We start from the raw sequence: 24,183 nt of genomic DNA, 5'->3' as shown, positions 1-24,183 counted from the left end.
TTTAGTTGAGACTAGAGCTGCTTAACATAAGTACTCCAACAAAACAAAACAAAGAAATGCACCGAACAGTCTTGCAAAATGTGAAGTCAGGATTGTATGACTTTTTGACTAGCAGCTTTGGAAAAAGAGAAAGCATTTTAGCCAAAATGGAAAACTTGTTTGCTTCATTTTTTCACATCCCAACACACATAGTGCACTTACTTGTTTGCTGCTACTGCAGCAACTGATGCCAGTAAGCCAGTTCTCAGGATTTTCCCACCAAAAGCTCCACCAACTCGTTTAACATGGCACATGATCCTGTTGGCTGGAACACCTAAACTTGCAGCTACAATCTCCTGTAAAATAAGTTGTACTATTTTATGCCAACTCAAACTAAGCCCCAAAGCTAGGTTCCGAAAGAGAAACCTTTTCTAGAAAAGTGTTCCACAGATGTTTCTATTCTCCTATCAGATGAATACAACTTTTCCTTTACCCTAGGTTAAAAAGCAAAGAAAAAAATAACAACAAACTCTCACATTTCAAATCTTTACCATGCAGACTGTGAGAAGGCCATTGGCCAATGTGAAGAATAATACCCTTGAATCACATTATCTAAACAGTAAGAAGCTTCAGGTATAATAAAAAAGGATTAGTATACAGTTTCTATTATTTTCGTTACTAAGATACTTTATTTAAAATAAAACAATTTGTTTCTTAATAGTCTAAGGTCTTGATAGTGTCAGGAATGTTTTTGCTCGAAATAATTTTCTCAAACACAAATTCTTCATACTACTTGGCTATTGACAATACAATAACAATGGAAATTACAAAAGGAGCTGAACTGGGCTTTGAACACAAAATGCCAGTGTTGAGTCTGAAATACCATCAGTTTCATGCACTATGGCTATTGCTATGCAGACCACAAGCTATGGCAGCTTTGTTTTGGCGTTTACCATCATGACAATGTTTAAAAGACTAGAACACCTCTACTATGAAGACTGAGAGATTTGGAGTTGCTCAGCCAGGAGAAGAGAGCTCCAGAGATACTTTACTGAGGCCTTTCAAACTATAAAAGCAGGTTTACAAGAAACAGAGCAAGACTTTTTAACAAAGCTTGTATTGACAGGACAAAGGGCTACAGTTTTAAACTAAAAGAGGGCAGGTTTAGATGGACAAGAGAAAGAAATTTTTTACAGCGAGGGTGGTGAGGCATGGGAACAGGGAACTTCTTCAGAGAACTTGTGGACATCCCATCACTGGGAGTGTTGAAGGGCATGTTGGATGGGACCTTGAGAAATTCCATGCAGAGACAGACAACCCTGTCCATGGCAGGGGTGTTGAACTAAATAGTCTTAATTTAAAGGTTCTTTGAAACTCAATCCAATCTGAGATTATAAGACTGCTGCATGGAGTAGCAGTCTCACCTACAGCTGTTAGACTCGATCAGATCCTCAGTAGGTTCTGACTCTGTAGGGAACTGATTGCTCCTCACACCAGTGGAAAACTAACAGAGATGGAGGAGCCTCAGCACTCCACAGGGAGTTTTTCATGCCTACAATAGTGAGGTATGAAGTAGCTTGTCCAAAGGGAGAGACTTATCCTGATAGTGTAGAGCTCAGTGTTTATCAGAATACAGCAGTACTGCAAAGCAGCTGGTTTTGGACAATCCAGATGGGCAATTTAATGTTTCTATGATTTCTATTCCTACAGATTTGTAAACCAAACTTTAAAAGCTCTATTGTCACAAATCCAAACACTTTCTCTGAGAATGCTCTGCATTACCTGAACAATTGCTGGATGCTGTGTTGACACATACAAATCCATTTCCTTATCCTCTCCTTTTGGAACAGCAAGCGTACTCTGAGTCTCCATGTAAAAGTGTTTCTGTCCCCCAATGCAGATCTGCCCTGATCCAGTAAGAAAAACACAAGTGTTACTGAGGGAAAAGGACAGAAGAAATGAACCAGAGAAGAACTAACAGCCCACCATCATGTAAATTATGGCAATCGGTGTCAAATCCTCTGATACTTCTTGTGTGAAAGAGCAACATCTAAAATAAAAACACAAATTAAAACCCTTGTAAGATTAAATTGCTCTTGTTCCAGTAGCATCACCAGAACTGGATTAAGAGCAGAACACTATTGCCCACAAGTGGCGACAACAATAAATAAAGCATAGATAAGTTAAACAAAGCAGGCACATACTGGACCAGGTCAGGAAGAGGGCCACCAATATCCTCAGGGGGCTGAACCACAGGATGTATGAGAAGAGGTTGAGAGAACTGGATTTATTCATTCATAAGAAGAAAAGATCTTGTTGCTGTCTACAACTATCTAATGGAAGAGTATAGACAAGAGCAAGGCAGACTGTTCTCAGAGATGCCCAATAGAAGGATAAGAGGCAATGAACACAAGAAATTCCAGCTAGATATATAAAAAATCAAAATCAGCATGAAAAGTGGTGAAACACTGGAACAGGTGCCTATAGATGTTGCATAATCTCCATATTTGGAGATATTAAAAACATGACTGGACATGGCCCTTAATAACCTGCTCTAAGCAGACCCGCTTTAAGTAGGAGGTTGGACTAAGAGACTCCCTTCCAACCTAATTATTCTGTAACTTTTTTCGAGAACAGATGATGCAAAAAGCTTGACTGCAGTAGCAGAACAACAATACACCAGGTTTAGTCACATTGTCCTCCAAGTGTCCAAGAGTTTGCTCAGGCCTAACGACTACATGGAAAAAAAAAGAACTGGCACTTGAAGAGCAGACGGCCAAACCCAAATACTGACAACCAAAAATTTCTTATCAAATATATTCTACAGTTTACCTTCAATTATATTATCAACAGTTTCAAATGCCTCATCAACATTTCCTTGTTCTAATTTTCTTTTTGGCTCAAAGAACGAGTTGTGTTTTATAGCTTCCTGCAATGGAGAAAAAGGGGGATTTAAGTATTTTTAAGATTCTCAGCTTGTTGCAGCATTTTAATCTCAGGACCAATACTGCTGTCTTCAGAGACTGGAACCACCAGCTACCAAAGTCAATGAACAACTTTATTTCATCACTTTACTATCATTGTTGAGTTGTTTTTTCAGTATCAGCAAGTCTTTCCTGATGCATCTTGTGTAACTGATGACAGCAGTTTCTGAAAGAAATGCAATCAGTTTAGTAAACCTGCTCTTCCCTGCCATACATCCAGGGAGTGGACAAGACACCAGAGTAAGAATGCAGCCGCATCATCCAAAGAGTGATGCCAGTAAGAGGGGAAGAAATCACAAGGACTAAGCAAAGGTGGAATCAATTTATAAATTAGCATTTGTTTTATTTCTAATAAGATGTAATTGGAGTTTCAATTCTAATGAAATGTTAACAAAATTGTCAGGCTTTGTCTATTTTTCTATCAGAAAGACTGTTCCATTAGACCACACATTATTAAAACAAGCTGTAAAGTGACTACAGAACTAATGCTGATTCCCTGCAAGAGTATCATTTGGCCCTTACTTCTACTGTCTTTAATCCCATACGGTAAGTCCATATTACTCCCACATTACACCTCTAAAATGTTGTACATCCCTAACACCTTTCCTTCATATTCCCCCAATAATTCCTACTGCTCCAGACTAGCTTTCAAGCTAGACAACAGATAAAAATGCTGGAGATAATCAGGAGGTGACTATATAGTGTTAGCCACTATACACATGCTGACTGATCAGCTGGTACCTACCAAAAAATTAGAAACCAGCACGTTCAGTGCCTTTTCCTCACTGGGAACATTAGGAGATTCCTTTTTTTTTGCATTCTAATGTTTATGATTGTAAAACTTGTGAAACCTTCATACTTTTGAAACTGTTGCCTGTCTATCACAAGTGACCAAAATTAGACAAAAGGTTAAAAATTTATTTATAGGGAGATACTCAGACTGCTTAATTGGATGTTCAAATTAATCTTGTTTCCTTAAATATCATATTTAAAAAGCAACTAAAGAGTGTGAACTGCTGCTTCCATTAGTTAAATAGGTAAAACAGTAAAAAAAAAGCAGGAGAAATTATTAGTACCTCAATTGTTAAAATTACTGGTTCCAGCATTTCATACTCTATCTTCACTTTTGCAGCTGCTTGTCTGGCATGAACATCTGAATCTGCAACCACAGCACAGACAATCTGACCCACACAAATCACCTGTAAAATACACATCACGTAATGTAGCATGGATTAAAAAAATTCCCATATGTGCTATTGAAATTCTTATTTTACGTAACCACCACTTATGTTTTCTGTTCAGAAGTTTTCTTTGACTTAGGACTTTTGTATTTTTACATCATCTATGAAGTTAACAAATTCTAAAAATACCACTATAACTACACAATCAAGGAAAATACAGTATTCAGAAATGGACAGTGGAAGGATAAAAGGCTGGAGAAAATACAGTTAAAATTAAGAAAATCCGTTTCAAAAAGATTGTAGTTATACCTCGTTTCTTGCAAATATAATCTCCGGATCATCAGAAAAATAAAACTCATTTGTAGCTGGCACATCATGAGCTGTTATGACATCAAACACACCTGCTCCTTTTAGGGCCTCTGAGGTATCTATAGATCTAATTAGGATATGGGAAGAGAGAAGTGTAATTCATTAATCTTACAAACTGCTCACAGAGGAAGGTAACACAAAACCGAGGTATATTTCTTGTACTACCAAGATCTGTTCATAGACTCACACACATAGACTCCTTTCTTCCTGTCTCTGGCATGTGGAAAAGTACAGATAAAAGAGAATTTAAGATTCTACTAATCTCCTTCATTTTGAGGAGATAATTTAGATACAACAGGGAAATCATTGGCCCATTAGATTGCCTGAACTGCACTGCTTTAATAAAAGTCACTGCACAATTATGATGCTACAACTGCAACTTTCTAAGACCTCATAGCCTATATATATATTGCAAGATACAAATAGTCATTTTCAGATGGAGGATTTGCGTAGAGATATAAAAGAAATGACAAGACTAGTATAAATGGAGAAGGAATGGAAATGTCTAGATGTAGAAGGATCAGAGGAAGAGCAGAAGGTCTGTAAGAATAGCATGTTTTGATAGCATCTAGTTCAGCAGGTCATCAGATCCCAGTACATGTACAGGCACCTCCTCTGGACACCCACTGCTAGAATAGGTGTATCTTGGTAGCATAAAAGCATACATGAAAGCAGTTTTCTTACAAAATAAAATCCTCTTCTCTACCCTTCTCTCCTATAAGCCTCATATGAGCTTTGCCACCTTGTTGCTGCAATGTTGCCACACCATTTATTACAATTTGGACAATTTTCTTTTTTCATCATAGAGTTGAAGTTTCAAAGCCATGTTGGTAAAACTGAATCTCGAGGTCTGCTTGCACTGCACAGCTGAGCACTTTGTGGAGGTAGCTAGGCTAGCTCTGGGCTGGTTTATGGACCAGAAACAGTTCATCCTTACTAGTACAGTAAAATGGAGTGAGACAATTAAATCCTAACAAACCCTTCTACTAGTGCAACAATACTGTTTCCAGCACGGATTTGCCTGCAGGTATGAGGCATGCTGGTCTTTACACACATATCTCATTAGTCTCCAAAAATCTCAGGCAGCAATTCATGGTATCACTTTCTTCAGGTCCACTTTGAACACTTACAGAATCTTAGCATGAGCTCTGGAACTAGTGACAGCAGCCAGGAAAAGCTCCCCATCCACAGAAGGAAGGTCATCAATGTAGATTGCTTCACCAGTGGCGTGCTTTATCCCAGACTGGTGCATAATGGGCCGTCCTACAGGGTCCTGAGGAGACTGGCTCGGCTCTACGTCCTGTACAGTCAGAAACACACACCCAGAAACCCCAGTTAAAAAAGAACAGTCCTGTTATTCTTACAGTAATCAGAAAATTGAATGAATGAACAGGTGCTCATACTATCATCCTCTGGTTCAACACTGGAAAAGAAGTGGCTGCAGGAGGTGACTGCTGCTCCTGGGGATTTCTTTCTCCTCATTTCTTCTCTTATGGACCCTTCCGAGAGCACCATACAGGTTTGTTTACTTGGACTTTTTTCCTTAATTATTTACATCAAAGTGAGAAACCCAGCACTTTTTCAGAAGGACATTTTCCTCTTACTGAATGGTGTCATGGACCTTTCATAATTTTCTGAATTATTCTCACAAGATTCTGCTCTGAATGTTATCAGTCAGGTAGAGTATCGTGAGCTATTTGCAATGATCTCTAGGATTTGTCTTCCTCACTGAAAGAGTGCAAATGATCAGTGTAAATCAGTGAGAAAATATTGCCAAAATATTTTCTTCCCAATGATTTCCTTGTACCTGTATGAATTTTGTATGAAATGATATTATTAATCTTTGCTAAGTTTTTTTGAAAATTAATTCAATGTTTCCAGTTAAATCTGCCACATCAACTAATGCTGCCAACTTCCAGAAGACCTTAACCATTTTTGTGTCAGTATTCATGCTAACTTTTTCTTTTCTACATTTAGAATTAGTTAATTGTTTGCAACTTAAAATGTTTTTACTTCTAAAGCTTCAAGCACACAAGTGTTCAGGCTACATATTTCTACCTCCTGCACATTCTGGCACACTGTCTGCTATTGGCACAAAGTCAAGAACAAACACTCTTCACGTAACTGCCTAAAGTTCCTCAAATGGATGCCTCAGCCAAACCACTTCAACACTTCCACAACAGAATGACACGGTATTTAGACTTCATCTTAATTTTAAAAGCTTAACAATGTCCAAATGAAGCACTGCAGACAAAAAATATGGCCTTACAAAATCTGAATAGAAATTTAAAGTGGAAAAACTCAGATTTTGTGGGTTTCTAAATTTCTATTGCTCAGTGCCAATTGATCTGAGAAACAAATTGTTTCAATTTCTGATGTTCAGTCACTTTATTACAGATGGGGAATAAACTGGGAAAAGTCACAGAAAAATAGTCCCCTTGATCCTGGCTCTTCTTATTGCCTGTTTGTTTTATTTTAAGTAAGAATAAAAATAACAACCTGAAAGAAACTTAAGATAACAATTTGAACAAATTTAAAGTATTTAAAGCTGAAGTATTTTTCTGGGGAATATCCAAAAACTAAAAGAAAAACAAATATTTACCTATATTTCATGTGAATTTTTCTTTATATTTTCAAAGGTTAGTATTTTGACTTGTGTATTGAGGGTGTCAAAAGATCAAAAATCCTTGTGGGTATTTTCACCATGAGCTATTTATACAGTGAGCTCAGAAAATAGCAAACATGTTCTTTGCTGCTCTCTACTGTTGATTTAGGACAACTTGCTCATGTTAATTTGAGCACCCAACCATCACACACCATCTTAATTCCTAAATCTACAGTAGCACCTAGGAGCTCCCTGAGATCTTGAGACAACAGTACTATAGCTATGCTACAGTATATATATACTATACCTGGGCTTTTCAATCTTTTTTTTGTTTTTTTCTCATTTCTTTCTAACTGGGTTGCACACTGCAAGAAACCAAACAGTCTGACAATGGAATTTGCTTAGCATATTTATCTTCAAAGAACTGTCTAGAAGTGAGCATACCCCAGAATCTATTTTTACAAACAAGGATTCTCCAAATGAGATGCAGTTAAAATCAACCACTAAAAGCCTCTTGCTTCCAGTCCTTTGGAAAATCTGTACCTGGCCTTCACACCAAGGCTCATGCTTGAACAGTGACTTTTTACCTAGTCCTATAAAGCACAAAACAATGTCAGAATTAAATCACTTGCCTGGTATATTTGGATACTCTGGGGCATTCTGTTTTTGAAATCTTGTAGGACACTCCCATATTCCACAGGTATGCCAGGATAATGGCAAGGATCCTGAAAAAGCAGTGAATTACTACTAAAACTCACATTTTGAACATTCCAATTAAAAAAAGCCAACAACCAAAATCAAACATAAAAAAGCAACACAAAATTTTTATACAGGAAATGCTTTCCAGGTTCAAACTAGACAGGCTCCAAAATAACAATCTGAAAATAATGTAGAGGTTTTAGATGTCACTAAATAATATTTTAAAATATACTGGATTCAACAACTATGCTTTTTAAAGTAAGCAACATAAAGTAGGGACAGACAGAGGAGCTTTGTTTTGAGGTCTGATCAAAACTAGCTCAGCATCACTCCTGGTAGTAAACAATCACCTAGTAATGGCAATTTAGGGAAAGAGCTCAAGGTAACACAGAAGAAAAACATAAAAGGGATATTCTTCTCTGTAAGAACATATTTAAGAAATAAAAAAAGAAAAAGAAAAAAGTAAATTACAACTAGAATGTCTTGGCAAGTGAAATTTTAGTGTCCTCATCTCCCAGTCAACAGCTCATATAAGAAGAAGGGTTAGTTTAGTATCTACAGGGTTTTTTCCAAGGCCTTTATACCTTTTTCATCTGTTTCTGTTTTGAACTATAGACAGAGTAAGATTTTTTTAATATTTTCTTTGGGTCTGGGAGATGGCTCCTGGTATGTTGTTGTATAAATACTGCTCAAATGTCTTTTAAAGCCTAATGTTCAATGCAAAGATACCTGAGCATCTAAAAGTGAAATGGGCATCTCTCCATCAGACTCTTTGGGAGTTAAACACTTAGGTTAGTGTGTAGCTCCAAACACCAAAGCCAACGATTTAGCACATTGTACAAACAGCAAACACTAACCTATAAGCAAGAACACCCCATTTATTTGCTTGCACAAGAACAGCCATGGGGAATGCTTGATTTGCTCAGCCTGAAGGCAACTCAAGGGAGACCTCACTGACGTCTTCAACAGCCTCACAAGGGAAAGTGGAGGGGCAGGTACTGACCTCTTCACTCTGCTGAGCAGTGACAGGACTGGAGGAAACGGCATGAAGCCAAGAGGGGAGAGCTTTAGGTTGGATATCAGGAAGAGATTTTTCACCCAGAGAGTATCTGAGCACTGGAACAGGCTCCCCAGAATAGTGGTCACAGCCCCTAGCCTAAGCTCAAAAAGCCTTTGGACAACGCTATCAGGCACATGGTGGGAGTCCTGTGGTGTCCTGTGCAGGACCAGGAGTGGGATTCAGTGGTCCTGACGGGTCTCCTGTAACTCAGCATATTCCATGATTTTATGATTCCATGAACTCATTTACCATTGTCTTCAATGACTGTGATACTTCCAGGAAAAATCTGTAGAAGAAACTGACCATCAAAGTTTTCTTATAGTCTACATTTTCACCACCAGCTAAGCCTGGAACAGCCATTTCTTTAAGAATTAGTCTGCATGCTTCATCCAACATTTGTTCATTCCAGTGTCTGTTAGGAAGAGTAATAGATACAATAAGACTAGAACTAATAAGAAATAAATACAGATTGCAGTAATATATGTATACCATCGACCACAGACATAATCCTGCTCACAATGAAGCCAAAATGCTGATTCTAATAACGTCTGCAATTTTTTAAAGTGGTGTAGATCAATGTTGCTCACAGAGCTGAGCTCCCGTAAACTGAATTAAGTGCTATGCCAGCATTTTAAAATAAACAAATACATAATTAAATAAACCCTATTACAGCCTTAAAGCTGCTTTAGCAGTCTTACAGCTTCTAACCATATTGCAGATACTATCCTATATTTGAAGTAGATAAAGATGCAAAACATAGATACTTTCAAGGGATCTAATTAGCTGTTACATTTCCCGAGAGCGCTGTCTTCTTCAAGTATCTCAACACTCTTAATTCTCTGTGGTTACACAACCGCAGATATCAAAATATTAGTCTGTTAGACTAAATTTAATCATGCAAAGCATCAAAAAATAATGAGTACTTCAACTAATTAAACAGTTGCATATTAAATGGCAAACCAGGCCAGTGGAGCTACATTTAGCATTTTTATGCTGCCTGAATTTGCAGGTTTTTTCCTCCAAAACTTGGAAGGGTGCTGCAAACTGGGAGGGAAAGTCAGGCACTAATTCCAGAGATTATTGGGACCTTGTAGATGAAGAGATGTTGAAAAGGTGAAGACTTGACTTGTGCTTCTAACTTTATTTGGAACATCTAAAGTTCTCAAACTTTGTATCTTTTAGAGACAAGCTGAAGAACTCCAGAACACTGATGAGGGGATTATCAAATGTATTGGATACAGAGTAATTTCCCTTACCTGGGTTTAGGTGCACAATTGACTGGTGTATACCTCACCTACCTGTCTCACAGCTCATCTCTCTTATCTCTCTGCATAATTCACACCAGAGCTGCACTTCATGTGCAAACTCCAAAACAACAATCCTGGTAAGTCATCATTAAGGTTTGATCATTCCCTTGAACATACATCATCATCAGTCAGGTAAATGAAATCTTTCTGTACTTTCATGTTCCAGGGAATGTGAACCCAAGCTTTCAAAGTCCATTTGTTCAGAGACACACACAAGACAGAAACATTTTACCTTCCAGTAAGTGTCCAACAGGTTTGTTTGGCACAGACTGTTGTCGAGACAGCACCTCCATAGAAAATGCTTAGATCCTTTATAATGTCTGTACCTTCTTCAAAAAGGACTCTCATCCCAGCATTGGTTATTGGAAGAGCATTTTCCCTTCTTGGTGCTTGTCGAAATGCAGAGACATACTCCCCCTGAGCAAGATCAGACAGAAGTGTGGACATGTAAGTATCTGAAAGTAGAACTTATTATTGCACTATGTGAAGCAAGAGAACAAAAACGAAGAGCACAAATTCAACTTCCTGAGCATTCAAGACCATGCACTTTCTTCTCTTGACCTTCCAGTACCATCTTTGATTTTCTAGCAGCTCATACCCGACCCTCCACCATCTACACTGTTCAGATTACCCAGATTTTTCATGGTAGATAACTGGAGGACAGGGATTTTGTGGAGTTGTATTTATAACAAGACCATAAGTTTAGAGGCTTCCAAGTATTGCCAAACTTCAGTACTCAGGTAACATAATTCTCTTGTAAGATCCCATATACACTCTTGCAAACCAGTATCAGTTAAAGACTATTATTCAGTTCAGTAACATTTATGGAACCAACATACACACATCCAATCTTACCCATTTCAAAGAAATATCCTCATGAGATGACAATGATTCACCTCTTTGATGCCAGCCATATAACAGGTGACCAGTCTGCTTTGGTGAGCACAATGGCAACTTGTCCAAGACCCTTTTCCATAGGGGATCTAGACAACTGCTATTGCGCTCATCATTTTAGGGCAAACTTTGGTCTGAATATTATTCTTTGTATAGCATCTCCAGCTACCTGCTGAGTTGTGTTTTTTGGCAGAAAATGGGAGATAGTATGGCACTGAAGCCAATAAATATAAGGAATTCAGAAAGCAAGCAGTAACAGTGCTAGTTTAAATAGATGGATTATGCCCCTTCCTGCCCTTTATTTCATAAATGAAATGAAATGCCCTTATTGCATAAAGTAATTGCATTACTTTTCATAAAGTAAATTTCATATTTCATAAAGGCATTTCATTTAACTCTGAATAAAGCAAATCTAAACAAATAACTTACCTTCCTAGAATAGGGAATATGGATAGAGACTAAGACCTCTTCTGGTGTAATGGTATTGTTACCAACTCCATCTGCAAATATATCACTCATAGGAATATGTCGCTTTTGTCCTAAAAAAAAAAAAAAAAATCCCAAATCCAGAAAATTCCATACAATTGTGCAATTAACACATATCAATAATATTTTAATTGGCAAGAAATACTTGCTGCTTTCCTGAAAAAATAACCACTACAGAGCTTACATAAAAAATTATCAGTGATATGTTCTATAAATTCAAATGGTTGCTCAATCTTCCATAACCTCATAATACCAGATTCCTAAAAAGGTACCCAGAGGTTAATTCCCATTCTATAATCCTCCCTTCCAATACTGCCGTGATGATCCCACCCTCACTCCTGTCAATCTATTCCAAATCTCTGCAGCTGCTGTCATAACTACCTTTCAATCTAAAACATAAAAACTGAGGAACTGAGTAGTAAAGAACTGCAGTAAAAGTAAAAAATTTTTAGGAAGGTAGGGCTTTTGGGTTCATTTCTTCCTTTCTTTGTTTGCTTTTCCCCTGAGATTCTGAACAATTCCAGGAGTCCAGAAAGAAATAAATGGTATTGCTTTTTAATTTCTCTTTTTGACATTTTATTCTAAAAGTGACCATACTTGCTATTCTATGACATATATTATGAAAGTTAAATTTTTCAAAAGGGAAGACGACAAAATTCTGCAAGGAACCTGAATCTCTAAGAGCCCTTTGAACACTTAAAACCTCATTTATGCTACAGAGAGAAAGGCTATCTCCTCCTACCTCTTGAAGCCAGATTGAGAATGCAGTTGCTGGCTGCCAGAACAGGATTCAAGTCTGAGGTTGATTTTCTACTTATGATGTTTCCACCAAAAGACTTGGAAAAAAAAAGTAGTTTATGTTACCTTTCTCTGTAATCGTCGTATTTTTATGTTAAGTGACAATACGGCATGCAATCTACAAGTACACTTATACATATTGAAAGCTATAAAAAGAGGTATTGATAAAAAATTCATGGCAAAATCAAAATTGCACGTTTTTGTGGTCAGGACCAATTTCACATTTGTTACAATTTTTTCAAACTGTAAATGCAAGTAATTCCCAACGTACAGCAACATTTCTTATCTGTTCTCCGCCCAGAGTTCTCAATTGCTGCAAGACAGCACAGAAAACCCTCGTCTTCTCTTCAGGGAACTCGGCAATTGCATTTGTCAAGATGTCTTTCACTAGAGAGAGGCTGCAGGCAGCTCCCAGAGTTAATCCTGTAACCAAAAGATGATGAAAGTTAATGTGTGCATTGCTTTATTGCCTGGGTTTTAAAGTGTGTTCAGACTGTAGAGTTAGGACAGCTCATGTGGCCTAAGGCAGATAAAAGGAGAGGGGTCTTTGCATTTTAAAGGAACTGCAACCTTTCACTTCAGGAGACTGAGGGTAAAATCCCTAGAAATTATGAAAACGAAGTAATACCTCACCTCTTCTGCTTAAAGGGAAATCCCTTCTCTGCTTCCAGCTGCACATCCCAACTGCTTCCCTTGCAACTTGTTTTTGACTGAGTAAATGTTTAGGAGACGTTTCACACAAAGGTGAGTCAGCTTCAAAATGCTTTCAACAGACTTCTTATTTTTAAGCATGATTTTCATCCTAATTTGATCTTGCTCTGCATATGTACATTCTAGTTATTCTTCTAAGGTGTGAGTAGGCTGCATTGGCAGCAAAAACCCAAATAGTCCTAGCAATGAAGATAGTATTCTTTTACCCACCAGAATGACAACTCATATGCATTTACTTAAGAAATTTTTTGGTAAGATGATACTTCTATTTTTTTTAAATGGTACACAGTTCCTTTCTATTAAAAATAATTATTTACATAATACACGAATGTTTTCAGTCAATACTGGAATTCAATTAAAAGTATAAATGAAAATATAAATAAATTTAATGAATTTTAATCAAGCAAAGCAGTATTAAATTTTGTGTGTTTAAAAGAACATTTAATCAAAACATATTTTACATTTAAATCTGATTAAAGAGAGGAAATGCTATTTCTGGCTGGCAAACTAAACTGTGTATCTCTTGTTTTAGAACTAGTAAGTCTCACCTTCAAATACCTTTTATTTACACACTTTAAAGAAGCAGTAGGCATTCTCCCAGCTTCTTTTCAATTCCTAGCTACTTTTCAGCTAAGAACAAATTAATCTTTGAATAGAACTGGACGACTGATCTGAAATAAAACAGATATTCTAAATGCAGTGACAGACCTATCAAACACAGTTTATCACTTAAAAAAAAAGTGACTTCAGGATATAGCAAGTAATTTCATCAGATATGACCTTCCTTAAAGCTTTGGCTATAAGCTTGTCCAAAGTAATTTTTATTCAATTACTTTAGACTATTATACTAAGTTGAAACCTATTTCTAGTTGTATTTCTAATCACCAGGAATTTATTTAAAACCCAAAACCTAGTCTAACTGAAAAAAACCTCTATGTTTATTATAAACATGTAATTTGAAGTAAAACAAATATTTTAACCTATTATAATTAATGCTGTTATGATTGAGAACTAGATTAATTAATGCATATCAGCTATGCCAGTTTAATCACAGCCTTTTTTCTAACATAACCAGGCATGCCACATGCTAACTCTCCCTGTGGTTCCACCCAAGTCTCTCCCTGCTATTCAGCAGAGCCTGGTACAGCAGTCACAAAGCAAATCCTGCATGACTGAGCACCAGAACCAGCATTACCAGAATAATCACCCTCACACTAAGGCCCAAGATAATATTGCTGGTCAGCTCTGCACTGCGTCATGAAGACAAAGCCATCCTGCACTGTGATGTGGCAACAGCCCCCTTAACCTGTGAAAGAGCCAAGTGTGCTTGGGAATGAGCTGCACAGCACTTCACACCTTCAGCACTCTGGAATGGTGCAACACTCTTTACTGCAAAGAAATCTCCTATTTCTGAAAAAAGTAAAGTCTACTGACCATCATTTGTGTATTTCAGCACATTCAGATCTGGGATCCTTGCAGGAGCAATAAGAACTGGATGGAACACACCTCTGAATTTCATGTCAGGTCCTACAAGATAGGAATAGACTTAGACAAAAGGCTTTTCTGTAACAACTCCCACATAGTGGAATGTAAGCTTAAGGATGAAGATGCAAAAAGGACAAATGTAGCCCCACGCCTCTCCTGCAAACTGGAACTACAGCAACAGGAGCCATTCTGATCACATACATACCCACACTGGTGTTCCCAACCACAAGAGGTGCTTTAGGGTGAGTGGCTTTCAGATCCAGCAGTTCATCCAAGCTTACAGGAGAAATCCACGTTACTCGCTCCCCACGAAAAAACAGAGTTCTTTTTGGTTGATTTTCTGCCATTCTCTGATGGAGAAATATGGCAGATTTAAATACTTAAGACATATAGACAGAAGTGAGGTCTAATTGACACTAGACTGAAAGTCAAAAATGTTCTTAAACAACAGCAGTTCTACATAATCCTTTAAAATTGGGCAAAAAGGGGACAAATGTTACGCTGGCTCTTTGCACAGTGGTGAAAGTTGAGACTGTGTGGGTGAAATGTCTTCAAGTAATTTCAATGGGCTAATAAACAAGATTGATAATAAACAGTTCCCTAGCAAAAGGGGTAGGAATAGACTCTGCAATTACTAAAACTGTTAGAAAAGTGATAAAAAATACTTAGGGAGGTATTTGCCCACTTAGCTTGCTTGGAGAGCACCAATGACACTTCTAGATTATGCATGCACTTAAGTGTCTCTGGCTGTTCTAGCACTGTTCACTGATCACTTGGAAACAGCTTGTGAACCAGTGCAGGTACAAACACACAGTCAAGAAATCCTGTCCTACAGCTATCAACCCTTCTCCAGAAGCAGTCAGCTAACGACAGGCAATCTGGCTTTGAATCTCTACCCTGACAATAAAGTATAACAAACAGCTTTCAGTTTTTCTAGGGCAAATAATTAAGGGTGCCTAACACTTTCCATTCCAGCTGTTTCTATCTTTGGCATGCCTTAATCAGTGGGGCTAAACACTCTCTGATCTGGGTGGCTATCTGAGAACAGACTAACAAAACTATTAAGCCACAAAAATGTTTGCCATTCAGTTTGTTGCGAAGTATTTTTATCTTCAGCTGCTGGACTGAAAACCCAGTTTAGGTTGCTTCTTCATCTTTTCACCTAACACCTAATTATTCTGCAACTTCATTTTCCCAATATGACTTTTTTGGGTATGTGAATATTCAGTAAGCTTCCTGGGCAAAATATCAAAAGGAGTACAATAACATTTAAATGTTTTGCTATTTCTTCTGATTAATTACTGCTAAGCAGGACTCAAGAATTAATTCTGAACAGAGCATCAGAATAGTCTATAAGCAGCAAAAGTTACCATTAGTTCTGGAGGGAATATAAGCTCCTGGGTGGGATCTAAGGGCTGGAATTCATCTGCTGAAAACAGGCTGGCGGAGACCTTAAAAAGAAGACAAGCAAAGACCAAGAATTTTCTCTCATCATTAATTTCATACAACAGCAATAAAAGCAAAAGCAAAACCAAACCAGGAGGCTCCCACTGAAGTCAGAAAAAAATTAGTCACTTCATTATGATTTGGATTTGTTGTTAAATCACCATGCATCATTTGGAGGTGATGAGGTGAAAGAAGTGTTCATAACATTTTCTTAAATTGTACTGCTAACATAAATTGCAGAAGCAAGCAACGGAAGGACTAAGTACAGATTTCCTGTAGTTCACTATAACAAAGTAGTTTCGTGCCAACCTAAAGTACTCAAAACCCAAAGAAGTAGATCCCATACTACTGAAAGAAAATTGAGAACAAGGTGAAATATTTGTATGGATAAGAGGTTTCACATAAAATCCCAGTCATAGCTCTAATTTTTAAGAGTGTATCAATTCTTCAGACTCAAGTCAACAGTTTTCCTAAGAGACCAGTACGTAGAGCATCACTGATCACTGATTTAAGCAGATTTCACATATGTCCTAATGTCTTGCACAATATAATTCTCACTGTATTGGTAGAGGTCAGACTATTAATATTACTGAACCTGAAGAGCTATTCAAATCTTAGCTCTGGAGAGACAAACTACCTTATACAATTATCTGACACATCACTACCTCCTCATAAAAATATACACATAGAATACTCAATTTTTCAAAATATTTCCAAATTTCTTGTGAGGAATAATAAAATACCTTATTTATCAAATACTATATGCAATAGTCTAAGTTTTATATTGAAGTAGGGTCAGTAACACATTTAAAACTTTACCTGCTCTTCATTGTCAAACAAATCATCTTCCTGATCCAAGCAACATTTTCCATTTGCTTTTCTTTGACAACAAATGGATTCCTAAAATAGGAATATCCCATTAGTGAAATACTGCCCAGAATGGCAATGAGTTAAAGCTCACAAGAGTGACTCTGTATTTCAATAAAGTTCTAGATGAAGTTTAATAACAAGCTGAATTAGAACGATTGTTAAAGGAGTGATATTAAAAAATAATTTAAAATCATCAGATGTTGAAGTCCCTAATACAAAATAATTCCTACTATGTAGAATTCAGTTGACATTGTGAGAGCAGATGTAGATGGTCTCTATTGGTTCCTTTACCAACTGTTCACTCCCATTTCTCCTCTGTAGGTTTCTGACACATTGCATTGCATAATAAATTACTAAGAATATAGACTGAAATTCTGCTTTTACTCATGTCAGTACTAACCCACAGTAAACCACATGGAGTTACTCAAGATTATTCTTCATAACCCAGGTGAGACACCATGTTCATTTGTGTTAATCAATTTTTGTAATGGGTTAGGCTATTTACTCAGAATGGCATCTTTAAACAGAGGGAAGGGATGATCTAAATGAAAATCCTGATGGCTTGTATATGCATATTCACTGATGGCCCCAATCTAGCAATCCTATTGCCATTATTTCTTACCTTACAGAAGGTTTTACAGGCATCTAGGATTGGCCGGTATCCAGTACAGCGGCACAAGTTCCCTGAAGGAAGGAAATCAGTCAGAAAAAGCTTTGCTCTAAAGTCAATGGCTTTAGAAAGTCATGTCTTTATGTGAGTTATGTGAGTTTTGTGGTTTTGAAGTTCAAGAAGTGTTAGCTCTCAAAAAGACAAAATAGTACAGCATCACGAGACTTAGGACCTGCAGCTTCTACTGCTGTTTCAAGAGGAGTAGGAAACAGTTGAGATCTGCACTAGAGGGAATGCTGGCTATAGCTCAGTATGCAGTAGAATAAGAGACTGGAATATATTCTTCACCCACTCAAAACGTTATTCTCTTTCCCTCGACTTTTTTCTACAGGTGAAGGAAGTTAAGAAAAACCTGTTTTAATCCTACTGCAAAGGGCCTGTCCTGCAAGGCTTATGACATTCTCAACGCCAGATATAAAGGGACTTCGGAGATGCTCAGAGGCAGCTGCTTCTCAATTATGACCTCGTTTTTGCACATCTGATTTTAAGCACTTCAGAAGACACATATGGGGATGTTCTGAACACCTGAAACAATCCACAGCTCCATGTTTCATTTTCCAGGAGAAAAGAATGACAGGGAATACAAGGTCTGCATCCAGTAGCAACACTTCTAGGAAGCACAGTTTGTAAGAATACATCATCCATGCATGCAAGCATGTATACTCACACAGACAGGCACTCACACAAACAAAGCATCTGAAGAAATGCTTCAGGAACACACTTGCAAAATAAAAAGTGGCAATATTTACCAGCCAGAGCTGCAATCATCTGCTCTGAAGTTGGTTCTGGATGGTTTCTTAGCAAAGTGTATATGGACATCACCATTCCAGGTGTGCAGAAACCACACTGGGAGCCATGGCACTTGGCAAGTCTTTCCTGAGATAAAATACCAAAAACAACATTCCTTCCAGCACTCATCTCCATTCTAATAAGTGCTCTCTTAAATGGGAGATGCCATACACAATGTTGCCCTTTGTAATAAATCAGACTTTTTAAGTAAAACACTTTAAGTAATACCAAATGAGAATAATTATTTTGGGTGTGATGTTCAGGCACATTTTACTAAAGAAGCTAATTAACTTTCAGTGGACTCCTGTCTTTTTTTGCATTTATACTATAACATGAGCCAAAGGGATATTGCACGAGATGTGTAGCCCAAAGAGAGCAAAGCCAGACCCACTCCAACAACCATTATATACCAACTATTTGATCAGACTTTTAATATTAAAGTAAGATCCATCAGGAGCCACGTCATCAGCCTTGATCAATTAACCACCAGAAACCAATGTTGTCCTATGTTGTCATTTAGCAGGGAAAACAACCATCTTATGAAATTCCTATGCCCTAAAAGCACTGTCACTAAAGCCATCCCATCCAAAAAAAAAAATAAGTAATCCTCCTATACAGTGATACTGTACTCTCACCTGAACTGGATGAATCCTGGTTTTTGTACTTCCAACACCCTCCACTGTAGTCACTGCTGCACCATATAAGGAGCAAATGGGAAGCAAACATGCATTGGCTGAATAGTGTCTTTGGAACATAAAGGAGAATAAAGAACATGAATATTATTATAATAAACAAGTCTGAGTATTATTTTTCAGTCAATCAAGACATAGGTCACACTTACAAAGCAGCCACTATTAACATTTGGAATGAGAAGGGATCACTTTCTAGCTATGTCTCTTGTCCCCTGTATAAAAATGTATCTATGAGGCCAGTTCCATGGAATTTACATCTTCCTTAATACCTCAGTCTTTTCTAATTGCCCTCTTGTCTGTCTTGCCCACAAGCAATCTGTCAACTGTATTTTGGAGGAGGAAGATAGGGAAGGGAAGATTGGTGTACTCATTGGAAGGAAGTAAAGAATTACTGCTGCAAATTTATAATCAAAATTCTGATCCAAAGGAAATTCTGATGTAAAATAAATATACTAAATAGGAACAGCACACCAAAAAGAAAATTCTTCAAAGCATTTAATAATTTTAATAAAATTGGTTTTTTAATACAGTTGAAATGTTTCTTTTCAGGAGTCTACTTTAATTTTAGCTCTTTCATTAACTTTAAACAATTTCATTTGTTTTGCATTCCAATGTAACTGTACAAAAGGACAACTGGAATGTTTTTTCCCCCACCTAATAAACACTTCAGTGCACAATGACATCTAACCATTTAACAATTTGATTGGAGTTTTCTCAACTTAAAAGCAATTTATTCCAGTTTTTAGCTTACTGGAACTTTAGTTTTGAATTTCAAAATCTTTCTTTTCGTGGGTAGGGTGTAATAGATGGAGTTCAGTATTAAAGGGCTGGTAAGACACACTTCTGCCTACCCTACCTTCCCACCAATCATATGACAGTATGCTGGTTTTGGCTGGGATAGTTACTTTTCTTCAGAGTAGCCAGTGTCAGGTTGTGTTTTGGATTTGTGCTGGAAACAGTGCTGATAACACAGGGATGTTTAGTTACTGCAGAGCAGGGCTTACACAGAGTCAAGGTCTTTTGTGCCTCTCACCACACCACACCAGTGAGGAGGCTGAGTGACACAAGAAACTGGGAAGGGACACAGCTAGAACAGCTGACCCAAGATGACCAAAGTCATATTCCATACCATATGGCATCATGTGCAGCATATAGAGCTGTGGGAAGAAGAAGAAAGGGTGGAAGTTTTGGAGTGATTGTGTCTGTCTTCCCAAGTACCTATCACAGATGATGGTGTCCTGCTATCCTGACCATGGCTGGACATCTGCCTGATGATGGGAAGTAAGGAGGAGATTGCCTACTTTGCTTTGTTCTCATGAGCAGCTTTTACTGTAGCAAACTGTCTTTTCTCAACCCATGAGTTTTTTCTCTTACCTTCTGATTCTCTCCCCCATCCCACTCGGGGGAATGAGTGAGCAGCTATATGGCCCTCAGTTACCAGCTGGACTTAAACCACCATACAGAGTTGCAGGTAGGAACCACATTCCAAGGTCAAGCCAAAGAGTCTTAAATTAATGTCTCCTAAACCTCTTGCAGGGGCTGTCAGTATTTGTAACTAAATCAAGCATTTGAGTATGATAGTTCAGCAAATTTACAATAGAGCTGAATCAACAGCAACTTTAACAGCATTCTCTTTTTGGATTAAAGTGACCCTTCCTCTAAATCATTTTACTATTAAGTACGAGTTCTACAACTCTGTTTTTAAAGTTTCATATCTGGAAATGGTATCTACAATCATAAAATTTTCTGTAGCTTTCAAAATATTCTGTTGAGGATACCGTATCTTCTTTGAAGCTGGCTCATAAGTTGATATCATCACTGTGCAGGCACCACAGCCACCTCCTCCACAGCCATACTTAGTTCCTGTAAGACGGACTGAAAATGCTGTCATTAGGGAAAATAATTATCTGGTTCCTTTCTCGTCTTTATTCCACTCAAAGGCTTGAGACCACCTTTTTTCCTAAACCCCTAAGGAACACAGAATCAGTTTCTATCAGCATATGTATTGGATTTCTTTCTGTATTGGAATAAAATTTTCAATTAAAGCAAGATGGAAGCTAAGGAGTTACACGACCAAAATCCTACCCTCAAGAAAACAGAAAACTTGATTATGATTTATTTTGGAAGAGGAGTAAGTTGGGACAGAAATGGGAAGTGAAAAATAGTTCTCCAAGTGAAAATATGAAAGGAAGAAATGCGTAATGGGCAAATCAGCTGTATATCTGAAATGCCAGTGGAATGCTAAAACAAATTTCCCAGTTTCTCCCAGAAGGCCCATTTATAATCAGGATATTTGCCTTGCATCTCATCTGAAAGATCACACTTCTGAGAGAAGTGCTCATTTCAGTAAATCTGGAACAGTGGTCACTCTAAAACTGTGAATCAACAAACTGCTAGTTTAATGTTCCAAAGCCACCAAAAGGGCCTTTTTGCCCCTCAAAATTCCATCAGCCTCAGGTTCTCATCACAAGATCTCCCATTTACCAGGAGAGAGACTATTACAAAGCTTCGGGACTTCTGTCAAGCTTTATATATACTGACCACTAGGTTTTTAGACTTCTTTATGAGGTGAGAGGGGAGGAACACAGACACATATTCATTGTGCCTGATGGCATAACTTTGTATGTGTAAAAAGCCAGGCTAAAAATACAGCAGCTGAGCTGAAGAATATTTGGATTAAGAAAGAGACATCATTTAGTGTGGTTGATTTATCTTAAAGGAATCACAACTTCCTTAATCTGGTAATTAAACCTTGAATTAAAATTTATGAGAATTTTGTTTGAATAAGTCTTTCACATGAGTGACTTTAGGGAACAGACAAGAAAAGGATACGCCTCTTTCGCAGATAAGACAAGAGCATTTGTTCAGGATCAGCATTTTTCTCTATTATCTACAGCAAGAAAGTAAAAACAAGGTTTAATTAAGAAACCAAGGCCTCTCAAAATTCAGGGCACAGACTACCTTCACACAAAGCCGGAAGAGAATCCTTCTCTGGTTTCCTCTTAGAACTAAACTAATTGGCAAACACAGCAGGAGAGTTTGTGCTCCTTCTGGAAATTCCTTTTCAGACAGATAAATTTCCAGAAAAGAAGCGTTAGGGCACCTTGCAAGTACTAAAAATAACTGCTGCTCAGTGAAATGTTATACTGAGGGAACTGACCTCGGTCACACTACAAATAAAAATACAGAACTTTACAGACAGCATGAAGAACTAACTAATGATTTGCAGAGCCTAAAGCCTCCCTGGCACTCTGACGTACTGGAAAAAAAACATGAGAGGAAGCCTGTAAGGCCATTGGCAGTAGCAGTTTCTTTGCTAGTTTTATTTATATTAACTTTCACTTGCTGTAAGAAACTGACAACAGAGAGCAGCAGAAATACCCACGTTCTTGATCTAGTACAGCACTTCTTATTCGGTCAGTTACAGTTGCTTTAGATCAACAGCCACTCCTTGCAATACTACCTTTATGGTCAATAGGCCAAATCTGGGCACTGGAGTCTTGCTTTCAGTTGTGCCTCTGAAAACCCGACACCATCAAAGATGAGAAGCCAGACAAACCAATGAAAAAAGTGGTTTTCTTACCAGCCAAGCCTGATACCCAGCTGAAAGTGTGTTTAACTTTGACATGGTTTTTCTCCCAAATACAGGCAGACCTAGCCAAAATGTGATGCAATCATCCAACCTTCTTCTGGAAGTTTGTGTGAGGTTACACTCCCATGAATAAAGTGAGGAAGCCAAATCTGTGCCCTTCGGGGTTCTTTCAGACACAGCAGCCCCTCCTTCTCCAGGCTACACTTACCTTTCTCCCATTCACATAGAAAACGAGCTCCTCGGGCGCCGCGGCCCCTTGCAGAGCCATGGTTGGCAGCCCCGGACCGGGGGCAGCAGGGAAAGCCGAGCAGCTGGAGGCGCCTCGCTCTGCAGGGCGGGACCGCGGCGCAGCGGGGCGGGCGGGGCGGGAGAGCGGGGCTCCACCCGGCCCCGGGCTAACACGGTCATTGTTCTCCGCGTCCTCAGCTGACTGCGGGCGTTTCTGTACTTCGGCCTTTTAAGGTGTTCTTTAAGTGTTCCAAAGCTAAGGCATACCTCACCGTTTCTCACAGGACACAGGTGTTCCTGCAGAGCGGAACGGCAACATTATCACTGTGCACTGTTATCAAGTTCTTATAATAAAATCACCAAGAGTAATTTTAAACTGAGATAAAATCCAGCAGTGTAGTGATCATGAGACTAATAGGATTTTTGATTATATTTGTGTGATAATTGATAAAAGATTTGTGTTAATCACAAAAGCATTAAAGTTTGTATAAACCAGAATACTAAGCTCTGAAGTGAAGCATGGACACTAAATAAAGGAAATTATATGATAAAATCATTCTGTTTAAAATCACCTTGTTATGGTATATTATGTTATTTTATGTTACGTAATATTATGTTATGTTTTCCAAATAAGTTATATCGCCTACCAGCTTGCAAAATCAGACTTCCCAATAGCCCTTCCTGCCTTTGTCTGATCAATACTGCTTATCTCAAGGACCAGATTTCCAGAACTTCTCTGGTGGTTATCTACAAAGATGTTTATTCAACCACCACTGCTTATAACAACAAAAAAAACCAAAAATTATTGATTACAACGAGAAACCACAGTATAAGAAGAGGCTGCAAACCAAAGTTCAGTGAAGCGTGGAGTGGGTGGTGACCCCTCACGTTCCCCAGCGCGCTGCTTGCTCTTTCTACATCAAATAAAGCAATCTAAATTTTGCTGAATATCGAGACTTTTGTCTCTCATTTATAACATCTGCATTCATAAAATAATCAGCAGTAAGGTCCAGGTATCATAGCCGTTTCTAAGGGCTACTTGTGCAGGCAAGGGTTTTAAGAAAAAATACTTTCTGTAAAATCAAAATATATGGAATTAATTTCCTACAAAATTTCAATTAGAGTAAACATGAGAAAAAGCAACTTTAAAGCTATATAAAGAAGTTCAAATTACCTTATCCTCAGCAAAATTATCCTAATTTCTGGTTATGGCTAGAAATTGATTTTTATGCCAAAAATCATGAGCTGCTTTTACATCATTTTTATTAGAAAGAGCTTCGAATATATCAAATGACCTGGTAAAACAAGCACATATAGTGAAGTTTAAAGACAATGCAA

At 37.9% G+C, this 24,183-nt stretch overlaps 1 protein-coding gene across 5 annotated transcripts in view; it reads right to left on the bottom strand.

Annotated features, from left to right (window-relative positions):
* The window catches only part of AOX1 (aldehyde oxidase 1), a 37,984-nt gene extending 14,957 nt beyond the window's left edge, over positions 1–23,027 (bottom strand). For 4 of the 5 annotated variants that reach the window (XM_014879485.2, XM_014879486.2, XM_088167835.1 and 1 more), the window contains exons 1-22: positions 22,826–23,027; positions 21,858–21,915; positions 20,804–20,900; positions 18,969–19,077; positions 18,294–18,420; positions 17,497–17,558; positions 16,824–16,904; positions 15,929–16,009; positions 14,764–14,908; positions 14,508–14,600; positions 12,634–12,785; positions 12,307–12,400; positions 11,508–11,617; positions 10,417–10,601; positions 9,127–9,289; positions 7,751–7,843; positions 5,644–5,813; positions 4,454–4,580; positions 4,040–4,162; positions 2,812–2,908; positions 1,762–1,886; positions 202–335 (exon numbers count right to left, since the gene is read on the bottom strand). In XM_014879485.2, coding sequence (XP_014734971.2) covers positions 202–335; positions 1,762–1,886; positions 2,812–2,908; positions 4,040–4,162; positions 4,454–4,580; positions 5,644–5,813; positions 7,751–7,843; positions 9,127–9,289; positions 10,417–10,601; positions 11,508–11,617; positions 12,307–12,400; positions 12,634–12,785; positions 14,508–14,600; positions 14,764–14,908; positions 15,929–16,009; positions 16,824–16,904; positions 17,497–17,558; positions 18,294–18,420; positions 18,969–19,077; positions 20,804–20,900; positions 21,858–21,915; positions 22,826–22,885 — 2,486 coding nt within the window. In that variant the 5' untranslated portion in view covers positions 22,886–23,027. The remainder of the gene's footprint in view (positions 1–201; positions 336–1,761; positions 1,887–2,811; positions 2,909–4,039; positions 4,163–4,453; positions 4,581–5,643; positions 5,814–7,750; positions 7,844–9,126; positions 9,290–10,416; positions 10,602–11,507; positions 11,618–12,306; positions 12,401–12,633; positions 12,786–14,507; positions 14,601–14,763; positions 14,909–15,928; positions 16,010–16,823; positions 16,905–17,496; positions 17,559–18,293; positions 18,421–18,968; positions 19,078–20,803; positions 20,901–21,857; positions 21,916–22,825) is intronic. The other variant, XM_088167836.1, reaches the window with a different exon arrangement.
* Positions 23,028–24,183: the final 1,156 nt, after the last annotated feature.

Source organism: Sturnus vulgaris, chromosome 7, assembly GCF_052056855.1.
Source record: "Sturnus vulgaris isolate bStuVul1 chromosome 7, bStuVul1.hap1, whole genome shotgun sequence".
In the NCBI taxonomy this organism is placed as follows: domain Eukaryota; kingdom Metazoa; phylum Chordata; class Aves; order Passeriformes; family Sturnidae; genus Sturnus; species Sturnus vulgaris.
This window is presented reverse-complemented; position numbering and strand designations above follow the sequence as displayed.